This window comes from Phodopus roborovskii, unplaced genomic scaffold (assembly GCF_943737965.1).
Source record: "Phodopus roborovskii unplaced genomic scaffold, PHOROB, whole genome shotgun sequence".
Classification (NCBI taxonomy): Eukaryota; Metazoa; Chordata; class Mammalia; order Rodentia; family Cricetidae; genus Phodopus; species Phodopus roborovskii.
This window is the reverse complement of record NW_026126547.1, coordinates 15,258,307-15,277,018: the sequence shown is the minus strand read 5'-3', so window position 1 is coordinate 15,277,018 and position 18,712 is coordinate 15,258,307. Positions and strand designations below refer to the sequence as shown.

General features: G+C 45.6%; 1 protein-coding gene across 2 annotated transcripts; it reads right to left on the bottom strand.

Moving 5' to 3' along the window:
- Positions 1–599: 599 nt before the first annotated feature.
- On the bottom strand, positions 600–17,612 carry Fam161a (FAM161 centrosomal protein A). Of its 2 annotated transcripts, XM_051200636.1 has the most exons (7): positions 17,427–17,612; positions 11,328–11,557; positions 7,656–8,801; positions 7,144–7,311; positions 6,071–6,170; positions 1,886–2,043; positions 600–1,305 (listed from the first exon to the last, which is right to left on the bottom strand). In XM_051200636.1, the coding sequence occupies exons 1-7, from the start codon at positions 17,610–17,612 to the stop codon at positions 1,182–1,184; spliced, it is 2,112 nt and encodes a 703-aa protein (XP_051056593.1). In that variant the 3' UTR covers positions 600–1,181. The 2 variants fall into 2 exon arrangements, with proteins under 2 accessions (XP_051056593.1, XP_051056594.1); XM_051200637.1 differs by lacking the exon at positions 7,144–7,311.
- Between the last annotated feature and the right edge of the window lie 1,100 nt (positions 17,613–18,712).

Below are 18,712 nucleotides of genomic sequence, written 5' to 3'. Positions count from 1 at the left end.
GTCTTACCCTGTAGCACCTTAAACATTAGTTAGAATTTTCAAGATTAAACTAAATCTTAAAAGAGACAGTAAGTTTGTAACAGAGTGTAAAGAGAACATTAAATCAGCCGGGCATTGGTGGCACCCACCTTTAATCCCAGCACTCAGGAGGCAGAGGCAGGTGGATCTCTGTGAGTTTGAGCCCAGACCGCTGGTCTACAAGAACCAATTCCAGAACAGCTTCCAAAGACAGAGAAACCCTGTCTCAAAGAAACCAAAACAAAAAACAAATAAACAAAAAAAAATCACATTATATCTTAATAGAGACAGTAAGTTTTTAACAATGCCTACAAAGTTAGGTACAAATAAGAGCAATAAAGATTAAATTTGAATTACTTTTAGGATTTTCCTTTGGCATGCTAGGATCACAATTTCAGCATGTTTAGATCAGAGACTTGTATCTCTGAATTAAGATTACCACACACGATAAGCAGTTTGCCATGCACACCTTTAATCCCATCTCTCAGGAGGCAGAGGCAAGTGGATCTCTTGAGTTCCAGGACAGCCAGGGATACATAGAGAAACCTTGCCTCAAAAACACAAACAAGCAAAAAGATTACCACGCACAAATGCCATAATTACTCTATAAGCAATAATACACAGGATTTTTTGAGTAGTATAAATTATTTTAACACTTTACCTATCAAAAACAATTTGGGGGACTAGAGGTATAGCTCAATGGTAGAATTCTTGTAAGTATGTGTGTGAGCCCTGGATTTAATCTCCACGAAAAAAAAAATGGTTAAAAAAAAAAAAAAGCCACAGTATAGGTAATTTAGCAGTAAATTTTAAATGCAAAAATTACTGTAAATTTCTAAGTACCTATTTTTTCCATATATTACTTATTTTAAAAAATGGTTCAGAGAAAAAATTGAAAATACTTAGTAAATTTCAAAATAGATCTTCAAAAGCTAATAGTTCTCTCCATACCAAACTCTTTGTCCCTACCAAACATAAACGTACACTTCCAGAACTAACCCATTTATGACAGCTGTGGTTCTCCAACCCCCAAACACTTTGAAAACACAGCCCTGCATGTGTGAGAGTTGTCCCCACACATGATCCTGTCACCACAGTGCAGGGCTGAGGTCCTGCGGCTTCGCACAGAAAGGCTCGGAGAGAGGAAAGCTTGTGATTCAGGTTCATTCTTCAGAATTTTCTTCTCTACCTTCTTTAATCTCTTCAGCATTTTCCTTGCAAGAATCCTGGCTATTGGCATCAATAAAATAGTTTTCTTTTTCATTCTCTCCTTCTTCTTCATAAGAGCTAAAGAAAGAAATGTAACCAATCTGTCAATGAGAAATACGTGACCAAGCCACCATGTAGCTGGTGCCCTTCCAGTCCACAAGCCCCCACAGCGACCAGAACTATGGAACCATGGGGAATTAAATATTCCCTGACAACCAGTTTATCTTGAAACTTGACTCCTTTTCTTTCTTTCTTTCTTTGGTTTCTGGAGACAGGCTTTCTTTGTGTAGCCCTGGCTGACCTGGAAGTCACTCTGTAGACAATGCTGGCCTTGAACTTACAGAGATCCACCTGCCTCTGCCTCCCCAGTGCTGAGATTAAAGGTGTCCACCACCGACTGGTGAGTCCTCATATTTTAATCTTAAGCAGCCCTCCCTCTATACACACACACACACGTATATACACACATATATACATACATATATATACAAGAAATACACATATACAAGAAATATAAGCTTGCTGTCAGGACAAAATATTTTATCACTGTGATATTTATAGTGTGTCAAACATGATAAAATACTAGAATGCACTTCCTCAAGTAAACGATTTTAAAACAGTAGGAAAGTGTACAGCGTGCTTCCCTGCAGTGCGATACCTTTCTTTATCCGATGACGTGGGGCTTCTCAGCTCTTGTGTGGCGAAGCTCGCAGGCGCCTTCCCACCTCGGCCTTTCTCTGAAACAAACTCCTCAGACAGTCCTAGTGCTTTTAGCGTGTTAGAATAGCGCTTTTCTGCTGCCATCCTTGCATTTCTCTACAGGAGACACAAACCTCTTTAGATGAGCACAAACACTGTTAGGTTTCTATTAAGATGTACGGATTTAAAAGCACCAGTGGAAACTACGATGACAGTCTCAGCGACAGAAATATGCTTCTTCTATGACTGACATCTTTTGGCATGAACCAAGAGCGGATAGGTACAAGAACGCTCAAGGCAGTATTGTCTGTAGTAACTGAGCACCGTGAACAGCCCAAAGCCTGGCAATATTTGGACAGGTGAGTAAGCTATACTACAGTCACAAACAGAAAAATGAATCAATGAAAATGGCAGATAATTTACAAATGTGACAGTGAGCAAAAGGGACCCTCAGAAGAACACAAAAGCATACATCTAGTAGACTGGATATTCACTGTAAGTCCAGAAACAGGAAAAACTAGAAACAAAGCAACTGATCCCAAGTTAGAGGCGATGACTCCAGAGGAGGCTGATCTGCAATGACTTGTCATACTGTGGTCACCTTTTCAGAATGCATTAAGACACCCCAGGAAAGATCGATAAGGAAAGAGAATAATTAGTCTCCTGTGATGCAGACCCAGGGCGTAGGAGGCAGAGGCTGGGATACACTTTCACAGCTGGCCTGGCTTACATGAGTTCCAGACCAGACGGCAGGGATATACAGCAAGACCTGTCTAAAAAACAAACAAAGGGCACGTGTCTGCTTCACCTCAGATGCAGGAACACGTGGCAGTGGCTGGATGGCTCTTTTGTGTACCCAGTGCAGTTCTGTCTTTATGTGCCAGGGACTTTAGGCCATCAAAGATAAAATCATCCACACTGCTATCTTTACTTGATGGAAGAAAAAGGAGATATTTAGAAGTGAGTTCAAATATCTTGGATGTCACTTCTTGGAGGTCCACAGGAATTTCACTGACCCTTTCACAGTTGCAGCTAATTGAGGGCTAGGATGCAGATCACCAGTAGAGGGGTGTTTATACAGGCATGCTTAGGCATGCTTGAGGCTCTGGGTTCATTCCCTAGCACCAAGAAAAACCAAACCACAGAACAAAAAACCCAAACCTTAAAAAAAAAAGAAAAAAAGCTTCAATCCCAGCCCAAGGCAGGTGAAGCAGACGGCCTGGCCACCAAGCGGAAGGGCCACACAGCAAGATACCGTGTGGAAAACACAAGGCACAGTTGTCACAAGTTGAAAGTCAGCCCTAGCTAACAGACTTCAAGTAGCTACATGGTGACAATGTGCTCAGAGTGTTGGCCTGAGCTCAGTCTTAGCTCTTCTGAGTGGATTCTGAGTGGATCTTATGGGAAGGAGATCTGGGGCCAGGAATTCCCTCTGCACCTCCACCTAAAGCAAGGTTTATGAGGAACAGCGCAGTTCCGGGGACCAAAGGCACCCCATATGCAAAGTGACAGTGCCCATCAACACCCAAGAAAACAGGAAACCACAGTTGCTCAATCTAGGGTTCTGCAGGAGAAGCCAAAACAGCAAAGATGCCTTCCCAGAAGCCCCGGGGGACTGAAAAAGGCACACAACTTCAAATTTCTGCTGATTTCACCACTGTTGATGACAACAGTTGTTTTTTGTTTGTTTGTTTGTCTGTTTGTTTGTTTTTCAAGTCAGGGTTTCTCTGTATTGTTTTGGAGCCTGTCCTGGAACTAGCTCTGTAGACCAGGTTGGCCTCGAACTCACAGAGCTTCCCCTGCCTCTGCCTCCCAAGTGCTGGGATTAAAGGCGTGTGCCACCACTGCCCAGCCGACAATAGTTTTTAAACAATGCAAGTGAGACAGAGTCTCACTGTGTAGTACTGGCTGTCCTGGTCCTATGTAGACCAGGCTAGCCTCAAACTCACAGAGATTCACTTGCCTCTGTGCCCAACCCCCAAATGCTAGGATTAAAGGAATGCACCACTATATTAGACTAACCAAATCCACAAACTCTAGGTTCACTAAAAGCCTTTGCCCTGAAATTCAAAGGAAGACTGACTGAGGAAGATACCTAATATTGACCTCTGGTGTACATGCACACACGCACACACATACACACACACACACGCACACACACACACACACACACTCGTAAGAGTAAATGTTCCCAGAAGCTGTAGAATACCAACAAGTCATGGTGAACTGAAAACCAAGCATGAAATGAGAACTGCCCCAGAGACAGTTCAAGCGAGTAAAGGAAGTAGAGACAACTCTGATGCACTGAGCATGCCCTGGGTTAGGCACACCTATTGGGACAGTGCTAGTCTAGTCCTCACAGACTCCGGGATTCAATCCTAGCACCATGTAAACCAGGAGTGGTAATACAATCTGCAATCCAGAAGGCAGTGGAACAGAGATCCAAGGTTGTCCTTGCCTTCATAATGAGTCTGAGGCTACATGAGACCTGCCTCAAAATAAGACTGACTTTCAACTTGTGGCAACTCTGCCTTTTTTTTTTTTTTTTGGACAGGATCTTGCTATAAATATCCCCCCCACCCCCAACACACACACACACAAAGTAAAGATAACAGTATTGATGATTTTATCTTTGATGGTCTGATGCCATGGCATATAAGGATTTAGATCTGGGTGGTGATGAACACCTTTAATCCCAGCACTTGGGAGGCAGAGGCAGGTGGAATCTCTGTGAGTTCGAGGCCAGCCTGGCCTACAGAGTGAGTTCCAGGACAGCCAGGTCTACACAGAGAATCTCTGTTTTACAAAACCAAAGCCAGAGAGTGTGGTATCTACCAGTCTGGCAGGGCCAAGGGCAAAGGAAACAAAACAGGAGAATGAAGCCAGAGATGGCTAAAGAGGCTAAGAGGAGGGCTGGGGATGAAGAGGGTAAGGGGATGGGGGATTATTTGCCCTGCAGTCATGAAGCTCTGAGTTTGATCCCACATAAAATCAGTTGTGGTGGCACACTTGTAAATCCAGCACTTGGGAAGTAGAGGCAGGAGTCAGAAATTCCAGTTCACCTTGGCTTTGCAGGAGTTTGAGGCCTAAGATACATAGGACCAAGGCTCCCAAATAAAGGCTAGCAAGAAGCACAGGGAATTTCACCACTGTGCTGTGGGCTGGAAGCTCATCCCCTGGGAGGAAGGGTTAAGGGAAGTAGATCGACCCAGGTTCTGACCCTAGTTTGCCATTTACTAACTACAAACATGACTAGTTCCCTTCTTTGGACTTGAGTTATACGGTTGCCTCCTCTTCCAGGTAATTTTGGGGAAGTTAACTGAGACCTCCCCTGAAAATAACAATGGGATCCATGGGAACAGACAACTGCACAGTTGTCAAGATGTACTAACTGGCACCCATTTTGACAGAATGGGAAAGCAGAAAGATCTGATTTTTGGTATTTAATGCTGTTAGGCCTGGAGAGACGGCTCAGTGGCTAAGAGCACTTACAGAGGGCCTAGGTTCAGTTCCCAGCGCTCATAACTTCCAGGGGATCCAGAGCCCATTGGTCTCTGCAGGCAATGCAAACACATGGAGCACAGACATGCATGCAGGCAAAACACTCACAGCCATGAAATAAAATAATTTAAATAAACATCAAATGTAAAATGTTTTTAAGAGACAGGGTCTCACTAAATTGAAGACACTAGTCTCAAAGCACATGAATTAATTCATCAACGATCTTTCAACCACATCTTGAAGCCTCACCAGAATAGCAGAACCAGGCTGATTAAAAAGATAACGCACACCTTTAATCCCAATGGGAAGCAGAGGCAGATGGGTCTTAGTGAGTTCAAGGCCAGCCTGGTCTACAGAGTGAGATCTACACAGAGAAACCCTGTCTCAAAAAAACAAAACAAAACAAAACAAACAAACAAAAAGGCCGGGCACTAAAAGCAGACTGTGGCAGGAATGTCTTGAGGCACAATGGGTTAACGGAAGTTTTTTTTATTGAGCCTCATCAGTGGATTGGATGAAGCTGCCTTGGAAACAGTGTCTCAGCAACAGCAGGACATGTGAGAGACATGAGGCTCAAGCTTGGAAGCCAGAGGCGCTGAGCAACAGAAAGCTGGGGATGGGTCTACATCCCCACAAACACAACCTGGGCGACTCTCTGAAACAGCAAGGGCCTCTGCTGCAGCCTGGCTTCTCGCTTTTCCAGGTCTCGCCGATACTCCTCCATCCTTTCCTTTTCACTCCTTCTACAATCAGAGAGAGGGAATGGCGTTTTACAAGGTCAGCTATGGAAGCTACATTAGGACATTTACTTCAGCAGACACATCAGAAATTCAGAGTGCACAGTTATTCATCAAAGTAAGCTCTATCAGTGGGCTAATGCTATACAGTAAAGCAAATATATGTATTTGGTTCTTATAAATCAGATGAAAGGTTAAATCATATTACTTACCCAGCTTTGGAGGAGAGGTTTTCTTGCTTAAACGTGATCATTTGCATGTGCAATGTTTGCAACATTAGTGGTTTTCAACTCTGCTCGAGGGAATTCTAGTATTCTGCAGCTGCTGTTAGTTGTCACAGGGAAATAGTCACAAGGTACAGTGTGTACCCACAATGCACTCTCTCAAGTCACTTATTTAAGTGAAAAAATATTCTTGGCTGAGCTGTAGCTCAGTGCTAGAGACTTTTTTCAATGATGTATTGTACAATCACAAGTAATGCAAATAAGGGTAGCTTGGTTATAGAGTGTGCTTTGTTGGCATGGATGAGGTCCTGGGTTCGACCCACATATTCCCGGCGCCATATACATATGTGAATATATGTATGTATATATGCCAAACATTTATGTAATATATAAGAGTGCACACATATAAATAAAAAGGTTTTATGCTGGTATTTAAAGCATAGCTATTAACTATGGCCATAACAGAAAATGTTTCTGTCCCACACAGTCTTGTGACTTTTGTTCTGGAGGTGAGTATGTGCACATATGTGTATGAAAAGTTGAGTTTGTTTAAAGATTGTTTAAATCCATAAATTAAGATGTGCACCATTTTTATATCTAAATATTCACTGGCTAAAAAGAAGAAAAGGAAAGATAGGAAAAGATAGAGAAGGGAAGGGGAGGGGAGGGGAGGGGAATAGGAAGGGGACGGAAGGGGAAAGGAAAGAATCGAGTTTGGAAGCCAAAGTCGGCATTTGAGGACTCTTCCCAGATACCTGCGATGGTTTACTCTGGATTTAGACATCTGGGCTAAGCCCTGATCTGAGTCATAAGCCTTAACCCGGGTTGCCACGAGTTTCTGCAATTCTTTCATTCTTTGCTTCTGTTTAGTTAGGATCCGATTTCTCTCTTCTTCCAACATTTTCTTTTCTTCAAGCGATTTCCTGAGGGCAATAAACTAAGGCTTAATTCCTTTTAAGCCAAGGAGAAAGTTGTCCAGCAAAGATTTAACCTGGGATAACTCAGAGGCTGAAAAAAGAGGTAACCTTTTGATCAAACTCTGACTCGTGCAATTGGAAACCCAAGTGACACTGATGGTGTAAACTTGTCTATGCCCAGGGATAGACAAGTTTGTTTTTTAGGAGAGCATTCCTAGCAAATGATTCTCCACCATATGGTATAATAACTTACAGAGAAGCCAGCAATTTCAGATTTACCAAACTAAAACCCACAGGGATATACCAGCACAGGGACCATATATCCGACAGCACACTTCCCAGGGCCTTACCTGATGGCTTGTTCCCGCCCTTGGGAAGACAGGGTGGGCATTGGAGGGCTGCACGGGCAAGGCCTGGGCTTTGTGCACGTACTTCTTCCCGGTGACTTACACCTCGGAGAAGGGTAAGGCCAGCATGTTTCATTTAGATTTTTTTCATCTGCTCTAATGTCTGCCAAGACTTTCTGTCTTTTAGCAGAGTCACACGGGGATTCATGAAGACCACGCTGTTTACAAAGTGGTGAGCCTTTCTGAAAGCTGTGTTCTGAGAAGGGTTCCTTCCATCGTTTCTCAGCAAAGTCTCCATCATCAGGACTCAGGCACCTGCACCTGTATCTACCCCTCGGCTTTCCAGGACTTCCGGAGCCCCTGAAATGTCTGCAAGCTGGCCGACAGGGCCAGGATGAATTCGGCAGCAGGTCTCGGGCCCTTAACTGCGTCCTGATGTCCCTATAGAACTCATCTTCTTTTGACTTGTCATTTGCAGCTGACCTGTAAAGTGAACGAGGCACAGGTCTGGCTTTAAACCGCTTCGTCTTCCTTTTGGACTTAAAGAGGTCTCTCAACTGCTTTTCACGGATTGCTTGCTTCTGCTCCTCCCTGGCAATGAACTTAAATGGCTTCTGGGAGGCCAGGAGTGCGGCTTTGTTTCTCTCCCTGGCAGTCCTCCTCCGCTCTTCATTCTGCCTGACCAGATCCTCATAAAGGGGCTGGAGCACACAGGAGGGGACAGGATTGGCTCGGAATTTCTTCTTACACTCTGCATCTTCATCACCATCCCTCTTGGGCAGTCGGCTCTGGAGATCTGACCTTGCTTTCAAGGCCGCCTCTTTCCTCTTCTGCTCTCGAACTGTCATCTGGAAGGGCACAGGCACTGTCACTGTGGGCACCCAGGCTTTGGGTTTCTTCTTTGTTTTCTTAGGTGTTTGGATGTCGGAGTCGTACTGAATATAATCTTCTACAGAAAAGTCAGTCCACATGTTGTTGATGAGCTCCTTGGCATAGGCTGCCGTTCTGCTTTCCCCTGTGGCGTCTCTCTCCAGGCTGGGCAGCTCCTCATCTGAAGTAGTGGACAGGGAGGACGACTGACCTGTGTCAGCCTCTGCATATGGTGTCACTAACAAGACAGGGGGAGGGCAGTTCTTTTCTGATGTAGAACTAAGGAAGAAGAAGAATTAGGGCACACTTTCAATTTTATATGGCCAAATAGTAGAATTTAGTAATTATAATTTTCTACGATAAACGTATAACCAGTTAGAAGAAAGTGGCTGTATAAGGATCATGGAAATCATCATTTTTATTTAGAGTAGAGCTGAGAGGACCAGGAATTATGTAATCAACTCTGTCACTTTGCAGAGAAGGGACCCGAGATGTCAGCCGTACCTCACATCTCATTTCTGCTCATTCCCTCTGTGCTTCCCAGAGCCACCATCTTTAATGCGTCTGGCCAAGTGGCTCCTTCCTGAGGCACTGCTCTTTGCTCTAAGTCTGGACTACCAGTCAATCAGGAGTGGCCTGCCCGTCCCGCCGTCACCTCTGCCTCCCCGAGCCACCGTTCTGAGTTCTCTCACACTGTCTTCTTTCCCCTCCATGCCTGGTACACACAGTTGCTGCTGTCCTGAAGGTTACTCCTTGCTTCCCGTATCTGCTACTCTTATTCCTCCACCAAGCCTGAACTTAGTTGGGCATGCAAGTGCTTGCTATTGGAGGCCAAGACTGGAAGGATATGGAGTTCAAGACCAGCCTCAGCAACACAGTGAGAGCCGTCTAATGTGCACTCAGGATTTGATCCCCAGCATCGTTTGGAGACAAAATTGAACTTCAGTATGGTGCTCTTGTTGAAAATGCTTTCTTGCCTCCCACCAGCAACTGAGCATGAGAAGCTGCTCCTGTTTCTGAGGCCTCTTCGGGTGTCAGATCTCAGACAGGCTGGGCACACAGGAGATGTACAGATAGCTGACCAACTGGATTAGATAAAGGATCAGCTTACAATTTCAAAAGAGCAAGTTCACAGTAGACATAAGCCTTGAAACTAGATTCATTAAAAAAAAAAAAAAAAAAAACAAAAAACAGGAACTAGCTGGGTGGTGGTTAATTCCAGCACTGGGGAGGCAGAGGCAGGAGGATCTCTGTGAATTCGAGACCAGCCTGGTCTACAGAGCTAGTTCCAGGACAGCCTCCAAAGCCACAGAGGAACCTTGTTTCTAAAAACCAAACCCAAACCTAAACCCAAACCCAAAACCAAAACAAAAAACAGGAACCAAAAACTTGTATCTTAAATGAGCTCAAGTTAACCTATTTTAAAAATTAAACTTTAATTTTCATTATTTAAGAAGGCCCACCTGGTTGGGCATGGCGGCGGTGTAGGCAGAGGGAGGCAGAGGCAGATGGATCTCTGAGTTTGAGGCCAGCCTGGTCTACAGAGTGAGTTCCAGGACAGCCAGGGGTACATGGAGAGACTTTATCTCAAACAACAACAAAAGGCCCAGCTCAAACAAGCATGGCTTCGTTCAATAGAAATTCCAGCATCTGGGAGGTGGAGGTGGGTAGGAGTTCAAGGTTATTCTTGGCCATACTGCAAGTTTGAGGCCAATCTGGGATATATGAAACCCTGTCTCAAAAGGAGAGAGAGAAAACAATGGGCATGCTGGCTCATGCTTGTAACCTCAGTGCTTGTGAAGCTGAGGCAGGAGGACTGCCCAGAGTTGAGGTCATACTGGAATATGGTAAGTTCTAAGCCCCACCCTTGACTACATACAGTACAAGATCATGTTTCAAAAACAGAAGAAAGAATGCATAGGCAAAGCGGTCTGGTCTAAATACTTTGATACATATCTGTAAACTTAAGTAAAGCAGGAAAACACAGATGAAGGAGCGAGAGAGACGGCTCAGCAGTTAAGAGCACTTCTAAAGGAGCCGGGTTCATTTCCCAGCACCCACATATCAGCTCACAATTCTACATGGGCCTCGGGCACACACGTGGTGTCGACATACATGCAGTAGAAACACATTAAATTACATTGCAATAAAACAAACAGGCAAACAGATGGCTACCAAATGACCCTCAAAGCAAGAGGTAACTTAATAAACTGATAAGCCATTCAATATTTTGAGTAAAATCCCACCTCGATATATCATTAATATTAGGAAGGACCTAGTTTGTGCATCTTCTGTGTGCCAGGCCTGTCTCAGACCTGATACCCAAAGAGATGCCAGTATGACATGACACTCCAGTGTCTCAGAAACAAGGGCAGCTGTTTCTGATCATGCTCAGTTGATGGTGGGAAGCAGGAAAAGAGTTTCAATAAAAATGTCATACTTTAAAGTTCAGGGTTCAATTCTGAGCTGGGCTTTGGTGGCACATGCCTTTAATCCCAGCACTCAGGAGGCACTCTGTGAGTTCGAGGCCAGCCTGGTCTACAGAGCAAGTTCCAGGACAGGTCCCAAAGCAATACAGAGAAACCCTGTCACAAAAACCAAAAATAAAATAAAAAAAAAAAAAATACAATGCTGGGGATCAAACCCTGAATACATGTTGTCTAACATGTCTAGGCTCTCACTATGTTGCTGAGGACCTGATATTTAGAACCAAATACTCCAGGATATTTTGTTCCATACTTAGTGTAAGTATTTCTAAGTATTTATCTTAGGTCAGTCCGCAGATGACACTGAATGCAAACTTACCAAGAAGAGACACTAGAAGAATCTTCCCTGACAATCACTGGCCAGATGTCCTTTATATTTAGCTTGTCCTGGTACATTTTCTCTAATTTTGCCATGCTTTCTGCATGGGCGGCCTTCAGTTCTTTTAGTTTCCTGAAATACTCTTCATTAGAGTGGTGAATAGCAGAAAAGTCCATAATGTCCTTGAATGTCACACCTTCATTTTCCCCCGGAAAGCTTTTACCACCAGCCTGATGGGAGGAGAAACCCATTATATGCTATTTGAAATGAAGTAAACAAGTTAATCGGTGCTGATCCAAATGCTGGTTCTTACAGGTGTCCCGCTCTGTAGCCCAGGCAGGCCTCAAAGTGATCTGACTGCCTCTGCCTCCCTATCCATGGGGTAAAAGGAATGTTCCACCAAGCCTGACTTCAATCCATTTTATAATGCTTAGGATCCTAGAAAACTGAACATTCAAGTCAGAGCACTTAACCCTGCAGAAGACAGAATGGGACTCGCTACACAGACCTCAACAGGAAGACTCTGCTGAGTCATGTGCTTTAGGAGAGAGAAGCTACTCTTTTGTCCCCAGCGCCAGCTCTCGAGGGACCCCTGCCTCGGGGCTCCAAGGGTATGCAGTAGAGAAAGGGCAGGTCCAGCCAGGGACACAGTTCCCAGTGGCTCTCCAAGGACCCAGGCAGGGATGACCTTGGAGGGGAGAGGAACCCAGGGCAGAGAGTTTGAGAAGGGCCACTGCTGTGGGCAGGGGAGAGTGTGGAGGAGTACTGCTTGCACACTTGTATGCTGGACACACTCCACATACAAGTCAGGACTGTGGGCTCTGACTGGACCTTCTCTCGTCCCTTTTACCCATTGTTCAAGTCTTTTTAACCGATTCAACTAAAGAGATAAAAACCCCACTTTCTAGAGCTGCAGAATCAGCTTAGTTGGTCAAGTGCTTACCATGCAAACATAGAAGCCATAAAAAAGCCAGATGTGGTGACACTGGCACTGGGTAAGTCAGACAGGACCTGAACTCTATCAGTGATTCCCTAGATTCCAGTAAGAGACCCTTCCTCAAACAATAATGATATGTTTTCATAAAAGAAGTCTACTGAGCCTTTCCAATGGAAAAATTCAGACGAGTCCATTGCAAATCACACCTTAGATTGGAGAAGTGCCTTGGATATCAGGTGTCTGCTGAGCATGTACCAAGCTGTGGGTTCCTTCCCAGCACAATGGAAAAGGAGGGGATAGGTGGATGGATAGGCAGACATTTAATATTTTTAAAATTATGTGCATACATGTGTGCATGGGTGAGTGCAGGTGCCCATGGAGCTGCATGTTTAATCCCCTGAAGCTGGAGTTACAGGTGGTTGTGAGTTGCCCAATGCAGGTGCTGGGAACCAAATCCCAGTCCCATAAGAGCACCCAGTGCCTTAACCACTGAGCCATCTATCTAGGCTCAGGTTTTGTTTTAAGTATTTGAGAGTCTGGTGTTGTCCCACGTAGAATAACTTCAAGAAAACAAATGAAAGAAAATAATTTTTCTTCAATAGAACTCATATGATAGAACTGATATGTAGAAACTTGTTATCAACAACTCATAGAGCCAAAGAACTATTATTTAATGTATGTCACACAAGTTGCTTAGGAGAATTGGTTTGCTGCTTTTGCAGAGGACCTGGGTTCAGGTCTCAGCATACAGGTGGTGGCTCGCAACAATTCATAACTCCAGCACTATGGGATCTAGCGCCCTCTTCTGGCTTCCATGGGCACTGCATACACACTGCATACACTTACACAGACCCACAAGTCAATGGCCTCACATAAATAAAAGATGGGACCTGGGCAGGGGGCGATAGCAGAGTTCCCCCAAGGCCCTGGATTTTCTCCACCCCCCACAGTGTTCATGCTCCAGAAGTCTGCAGAGCATACTTGCCCACTCTCCACTCAAATGCCACCTCCAGAGAGGTGTCATTGACTATCCCCTTTGAAACGACAACTCTCCCAACTCACCGAGTCCTCTTTCCTGCTTCATTTCTCTAGGAGTATTTACCCATTAACCATCTGTCCCATCCTGGCTGATTTGTATACCCATTCCTGCTATAGCTGGGGAAGGGTTTGGACAAATGCAAGGAAGGTACCTGGCCAAGAGCAGATGTCCAGTAAATATTTGTAGAATGAAAGAATGTACAAGTTAAAAAATATGTAAGTTTCTACTGCAGGAAAATAGCAGTGTTTCCTTTATGGAAGACTGACCCGTGTCTAGAAGTGCAGGTTGCTGAAGGACCACCCGATCTTACTGAGCACGAAGGAAAAGGCCCATGTTCCTAACATAAATGATAACCTAAAACTCATGCTGTGAAACCGCCAGTGTGTTATAAATATATGTCCTTTAGGATAATGGGGGCAGCTTTCAGACAGAACACTCACGGGCTTATTCACTCCCGCAGAGACTCTCTAAAAGGTTCTATCTCATCCACACTGAAGACAGCCAGTGACTGTGGCCTGGAAGAAGTGTGTGACAGGGAGACAGAGTGGGGGAAGCAGAGGCAGGCCTGAGGAGGTGCACTCACACTCACTCACACACACACACTCACAAACACACTCTCACAGACACACTCACTCACTCATACACACTCACACACACTCACTCAGACACACACTCACACTCACTCACACTCATCCACTCACACACTCACAGACACACTCACACACTCACTCACATACACACACTCACATACACATACACACACTCACAACACACACCCACTCACCCACTCACACCCACTCACCCACTCAACCCCACACCCACTTACACCAACTCACACCCACACCCACACCCACACACACCCACACCCACTCACCCACTCACACCCACTCACCCACTCAACCCCACACCCACACCCACTTACACCAACTCACACCCACACCCACTCACACCCACACACACCCACACTCACTCACACATACATCCACTCACACAAACCCACACTCACACACTCACACACACACTCACTCAGACACACACTCACACTCTCACATACACACACTCACACTCACTCACACACTCACACTCACTCACAGACACACACTCACATTCACTCACACACACTCACTCAAGACACACTCACACACTCACAGACACACACTCACACTCACACACTCACTCACAGACACACTCGCTCACACACACTCACTCAGACACACTCACACTCATACACACTCACACACACATACACTCTCTCATACACCCACACTCACTCACACACTAACAACACACACCCACACTCACTCACACACTCATACCCACACACTCACACATACACCCACTCACACAAACCCACACTCACACATACTCACTCACACACACACTCATACACTCACACACACACTCACTCACACACACTCACAACACTCACACCCACTCACTCACACTCACACCGAGGTCTGGCATGCCTACTCACTGTCAACACAAGCAAAACTTAAATAACCCCTCCTGGTTGTTTCACTTTTAACCCAAAACCAGATGAGTGGCTAGGTAACGACTCCAGATTCTAGCTTCACCTCCATCCTTTGCCCCAGGATTGTGTGGTGTGCCAGACAGCACATGCAACACTGGGTTATCTCCCCCCTTCTTGATAGGTAAGCTTTTCACGCTGTAAGGGCCACTAGGTTAGACGCTAATCCAGAGATGAGCTTGACCCACTTAAGGATGAACCAGCCCCCCCCCCACACACCTGAGGTGGCACATGGTCAGCAGCATAAGGAATTACCTGGGTTGTGGTCTACAGAGTTTATCTGAAGTTCTGGAATTTTTCCTAATTTTTCTTCCTATCAATGATGAGCCTTGTAGCACCTGTCTACAATCCCAGTGCTCAGAAGGCAGAGACAGAAGGACCCTGAGTTCAAGGTCAACTTGAGCTACATAGTGACACTGAAGTCAGTGCCCTACATGAGAGCTTTTGGGCCCAGGCATGGTGACACATGACTTTAATCTCGACACCTGGGAGGCAGCAGTAGGTAGATTTCTTCAAAGCCCAGCCTGTCTCCATGAGTTCTAGGCAAGCCAGGGCTTCACAGTGAGACTCTGACTCAAAAAAGAAAAGGCGGTAGGAAGGAGTTTTACGATAATGTTGTGTGAGATATGCACACCTCAGCTTCTCATGCACTGAGATTACAGCTTTGGGCCATTGCACCCAGCTGATGTTTGAGATTTGTTTGTTTGGGACAAGGTTTTGCAAAGTTGCCAGGCTGGTCTGGAACTTTCCATGTAGTCTGGGCTGGTCTCAAACTCACAGTTCTTGACTCAGTCTTCTAAATGTGCTCACTAACATTACACATTTGAAAAAGAGACTATATTCAGTGGTTATCACCATAACTAACATGTAGCTTTCCAAACAACAGACATTTTGTGAATGCTAATACCAAATTAGACACTGAGCAATGTTTAGTGGTACCTAGTGTTCCTTTGGAAAACGGTTCCAACTATGCTTGCCTTTCCCTTGCTCCTCTGGCTGCTCCCATCCCTACCCACCAATTGATCTCATAACCCATTATTTCTTTAGGAAAACAGAACCCACCAGAGGAACATTCACTCATCTTCCCACCTACAGAACTCCCCTCTGGGGCACACTGTCCTCTATTCTTCATATTCAGGGATCTGACATAGCACCTGACATGTCACCCACTGTTTCTCAGTGAATGTAGGATCCTCTTGACCCTGATGGTAGTCCTCCTACAATGGGGGCTGATCCTTAATCTCTTTTTGACTATTATGTCTCTACCAAATGTTGAAGCTCTCTGTTTCTCAGTCTAGCTGTCTTTGTGTGTGTGTGTGTGTGTGTGTGTGTGTATGTATGTATGTATGTATGTATGTATGTATGTATGTATGTGACACCTCACTTTTTGAGAGGGGGCTCTCAGCAAGTTCCAGGGATGCAACTGTCTCTTTCCCTTCCAACACTGGGATTATAGACAAATGCCAACACACCAGGATTTTACTTGGGTCCTGGAAACTCAAAGTGAGTAAATCTTTAGTTAACAGGGCACTCTGAAATATAACTACAACTATTCAAAGAATGGACCTTTATGCCACAGCAAGCCAAAGTATAAATTAATTTCTAAGTAAATTATTCAAACTGGCAGTTGTTATGATTACTACTAACTTATGTAAATTACTCTTTAGAAATTACACTCTCTCCTTTGGTTCTTATCAACAACTGAATGAGGTGAAAACAGAGACAATTATAGTCCTTTTATAGATAAGAAAGTCATGTCCTAAATCACCCAGGATCCAAATACTTCTGTCCATCAAATATTCTGTCTTCTGTAACCTATTACAGCTCATGTTGAATGATAGCTTTCTGTGCTAGGATTCTGAGCCTCTCTCATGTTCAGCATCTCCGTCTGCTTTAATCTAAATAACCTCAAGATGTTTGCTTTTCACTTTGTGCAGGCTGGAATGGTGCCTTATTACTTTTAATCCCAGTATTTGGAAGATGGAGGCAGGAGGATCATGAGTTTGAGGTCATCCTCAGCCATAGATAGCAAGTTTGAGACCATCCTAGACCAAATGAGGCCCTGTATAAAACAAAACAAAACAAAACAAAACAAAACAAAAAACGCCAAGGACGTGGCTCGGTTAGTACAAACACTGGCCTAGTTAGCAAACACAAAACAAGGCCTTCATCTAGTCCCAGTACTACTGGGAAACCTGTGTGCATGGGGCTTTGTATCAGCTTAAACTCAAAGTTCTGGACATAGAAGCTGGGCATGACACACATCTTTAAACCCAGCACTCAAGAGGCAGAGATAAGTAGAGCTCTGTGAGTTTGAGGCCAGTCTGGTCTACATCGACAATTACTGGACAGTCAGGGCTGCATAGAAAGACTCTGTCTCAAACAATTATTCCCCAAACGTGCTAGAGAATAGGAAGTAAAGTTATGTTCTTTGCAGACTCTAGAAACAGCTATAAAAACGCTCTCCAAGAAAGTGTTGCAGCAATTTTTGTCGGGAGAGAGCAGGGAGGATCTGGAGAGGGCACCTCGCTTCCACCGGTCCCCGCCGGTGAGGACCGGGACCAGCCGTCAGCCCAATCCCGGCTCCCACATTACCGACGCCCGCGCCGGCCGCATCCCTGTCTTCTGTTCCTCCTCCACGGCCGCCGCCAACGCCGTCGCCACCAAGGACTCTAAGGTGTCTTCGCGTTCGTACTGGGCGACCCTTGCTCCAGTGGTGGGATTCACCGGCAGGTGGAGACTGGCGGCCGCAAGCCTGGCCGCCCGGTGTGAGAAAGCCATAGCCCCGCCTCGAGCCCGAGCGCCCGCGCCGGCTCGGGGCGGGTGAGCTGGCGCCGCCCCGGACCTCGCAGATCCTGGTTTGGGGCGGGCGGTTACTAGGGGCTCGGTTACTAGGGACGCTACAGGAGGTGCGAGGGTCCAAAAAACACACAATGTCCTTTCTCATTGTCACAAATCCGAGCCCTCAACAACTAAAATCTAATGGTTTCTGACACAGCCTGCGGTTAACGGGGCATTCTAGAAGCATAACCATCTGAAGCTACACAAATGACCACCACAGCAAGCCAAAATAAAACAATTTTCAAGAGAGTTGCTCAATGATAGTCTCATCGGCGCCGAGATCATTCACGTGAATGAGACCCAGCCCTCCGGCTAGGGACTGAGCCTTTCTCTGGTTTCTTGCTTTATTTCGGTCTAACCACCGAAACCGGTACTTCTCACAGCATACAGCTTTGAGCAGAAAGAGCGCGTTTTTACTAACTGAATCAACATATTGGGGCACAGCGGAACAGGAAAGCACTGACTGTTGTGTGACAGCTCTAGAAAAGGACAGGCTTTGCAGCACGCCAGCCAACATGGCAGAGAGCGAGATCCATCTCTAATTGACAAGAACCAATCAGAAGGAGAATACTTAGTTATCCCGCCCTCTTTTCTTTCGGCTGACCAGTAAGAGGCCAGACATCGGAAGCGCCTGTAGCGACAGCCAGTGAGTGACGCAGGTAGATTGCCTCGGGTTCTGCGGCTAGCTAGGTGCAGGACTGGAAATGCGGAGAGAGCCCACAGGGACCACACCCTCCCAATTCACCCCGCCAACCTTCCGATCAGCTTTAGGCTTCTTCGGGTGATCTCTCAACGGTGAAGTCTCAGCCACCTGCGACCTAACACTTCTACCCAGCTAACGCCCCTGTCCCCGACATAAGGTTCCAGTAGTTTCCGCATTATGCGGCACACCTACAGAACGCACACGCCACCAGGCCTTCCTTGTTCGCCTGTCTATGCACGAGCACCTGTGAAGTCTCCATCACCCCACCTTCCTCAGCTCTTGTTTTGGCTGAGCGTGCTTCTCCCAACGGATAAGTCAGAGGTGGGTGGGATCCGTA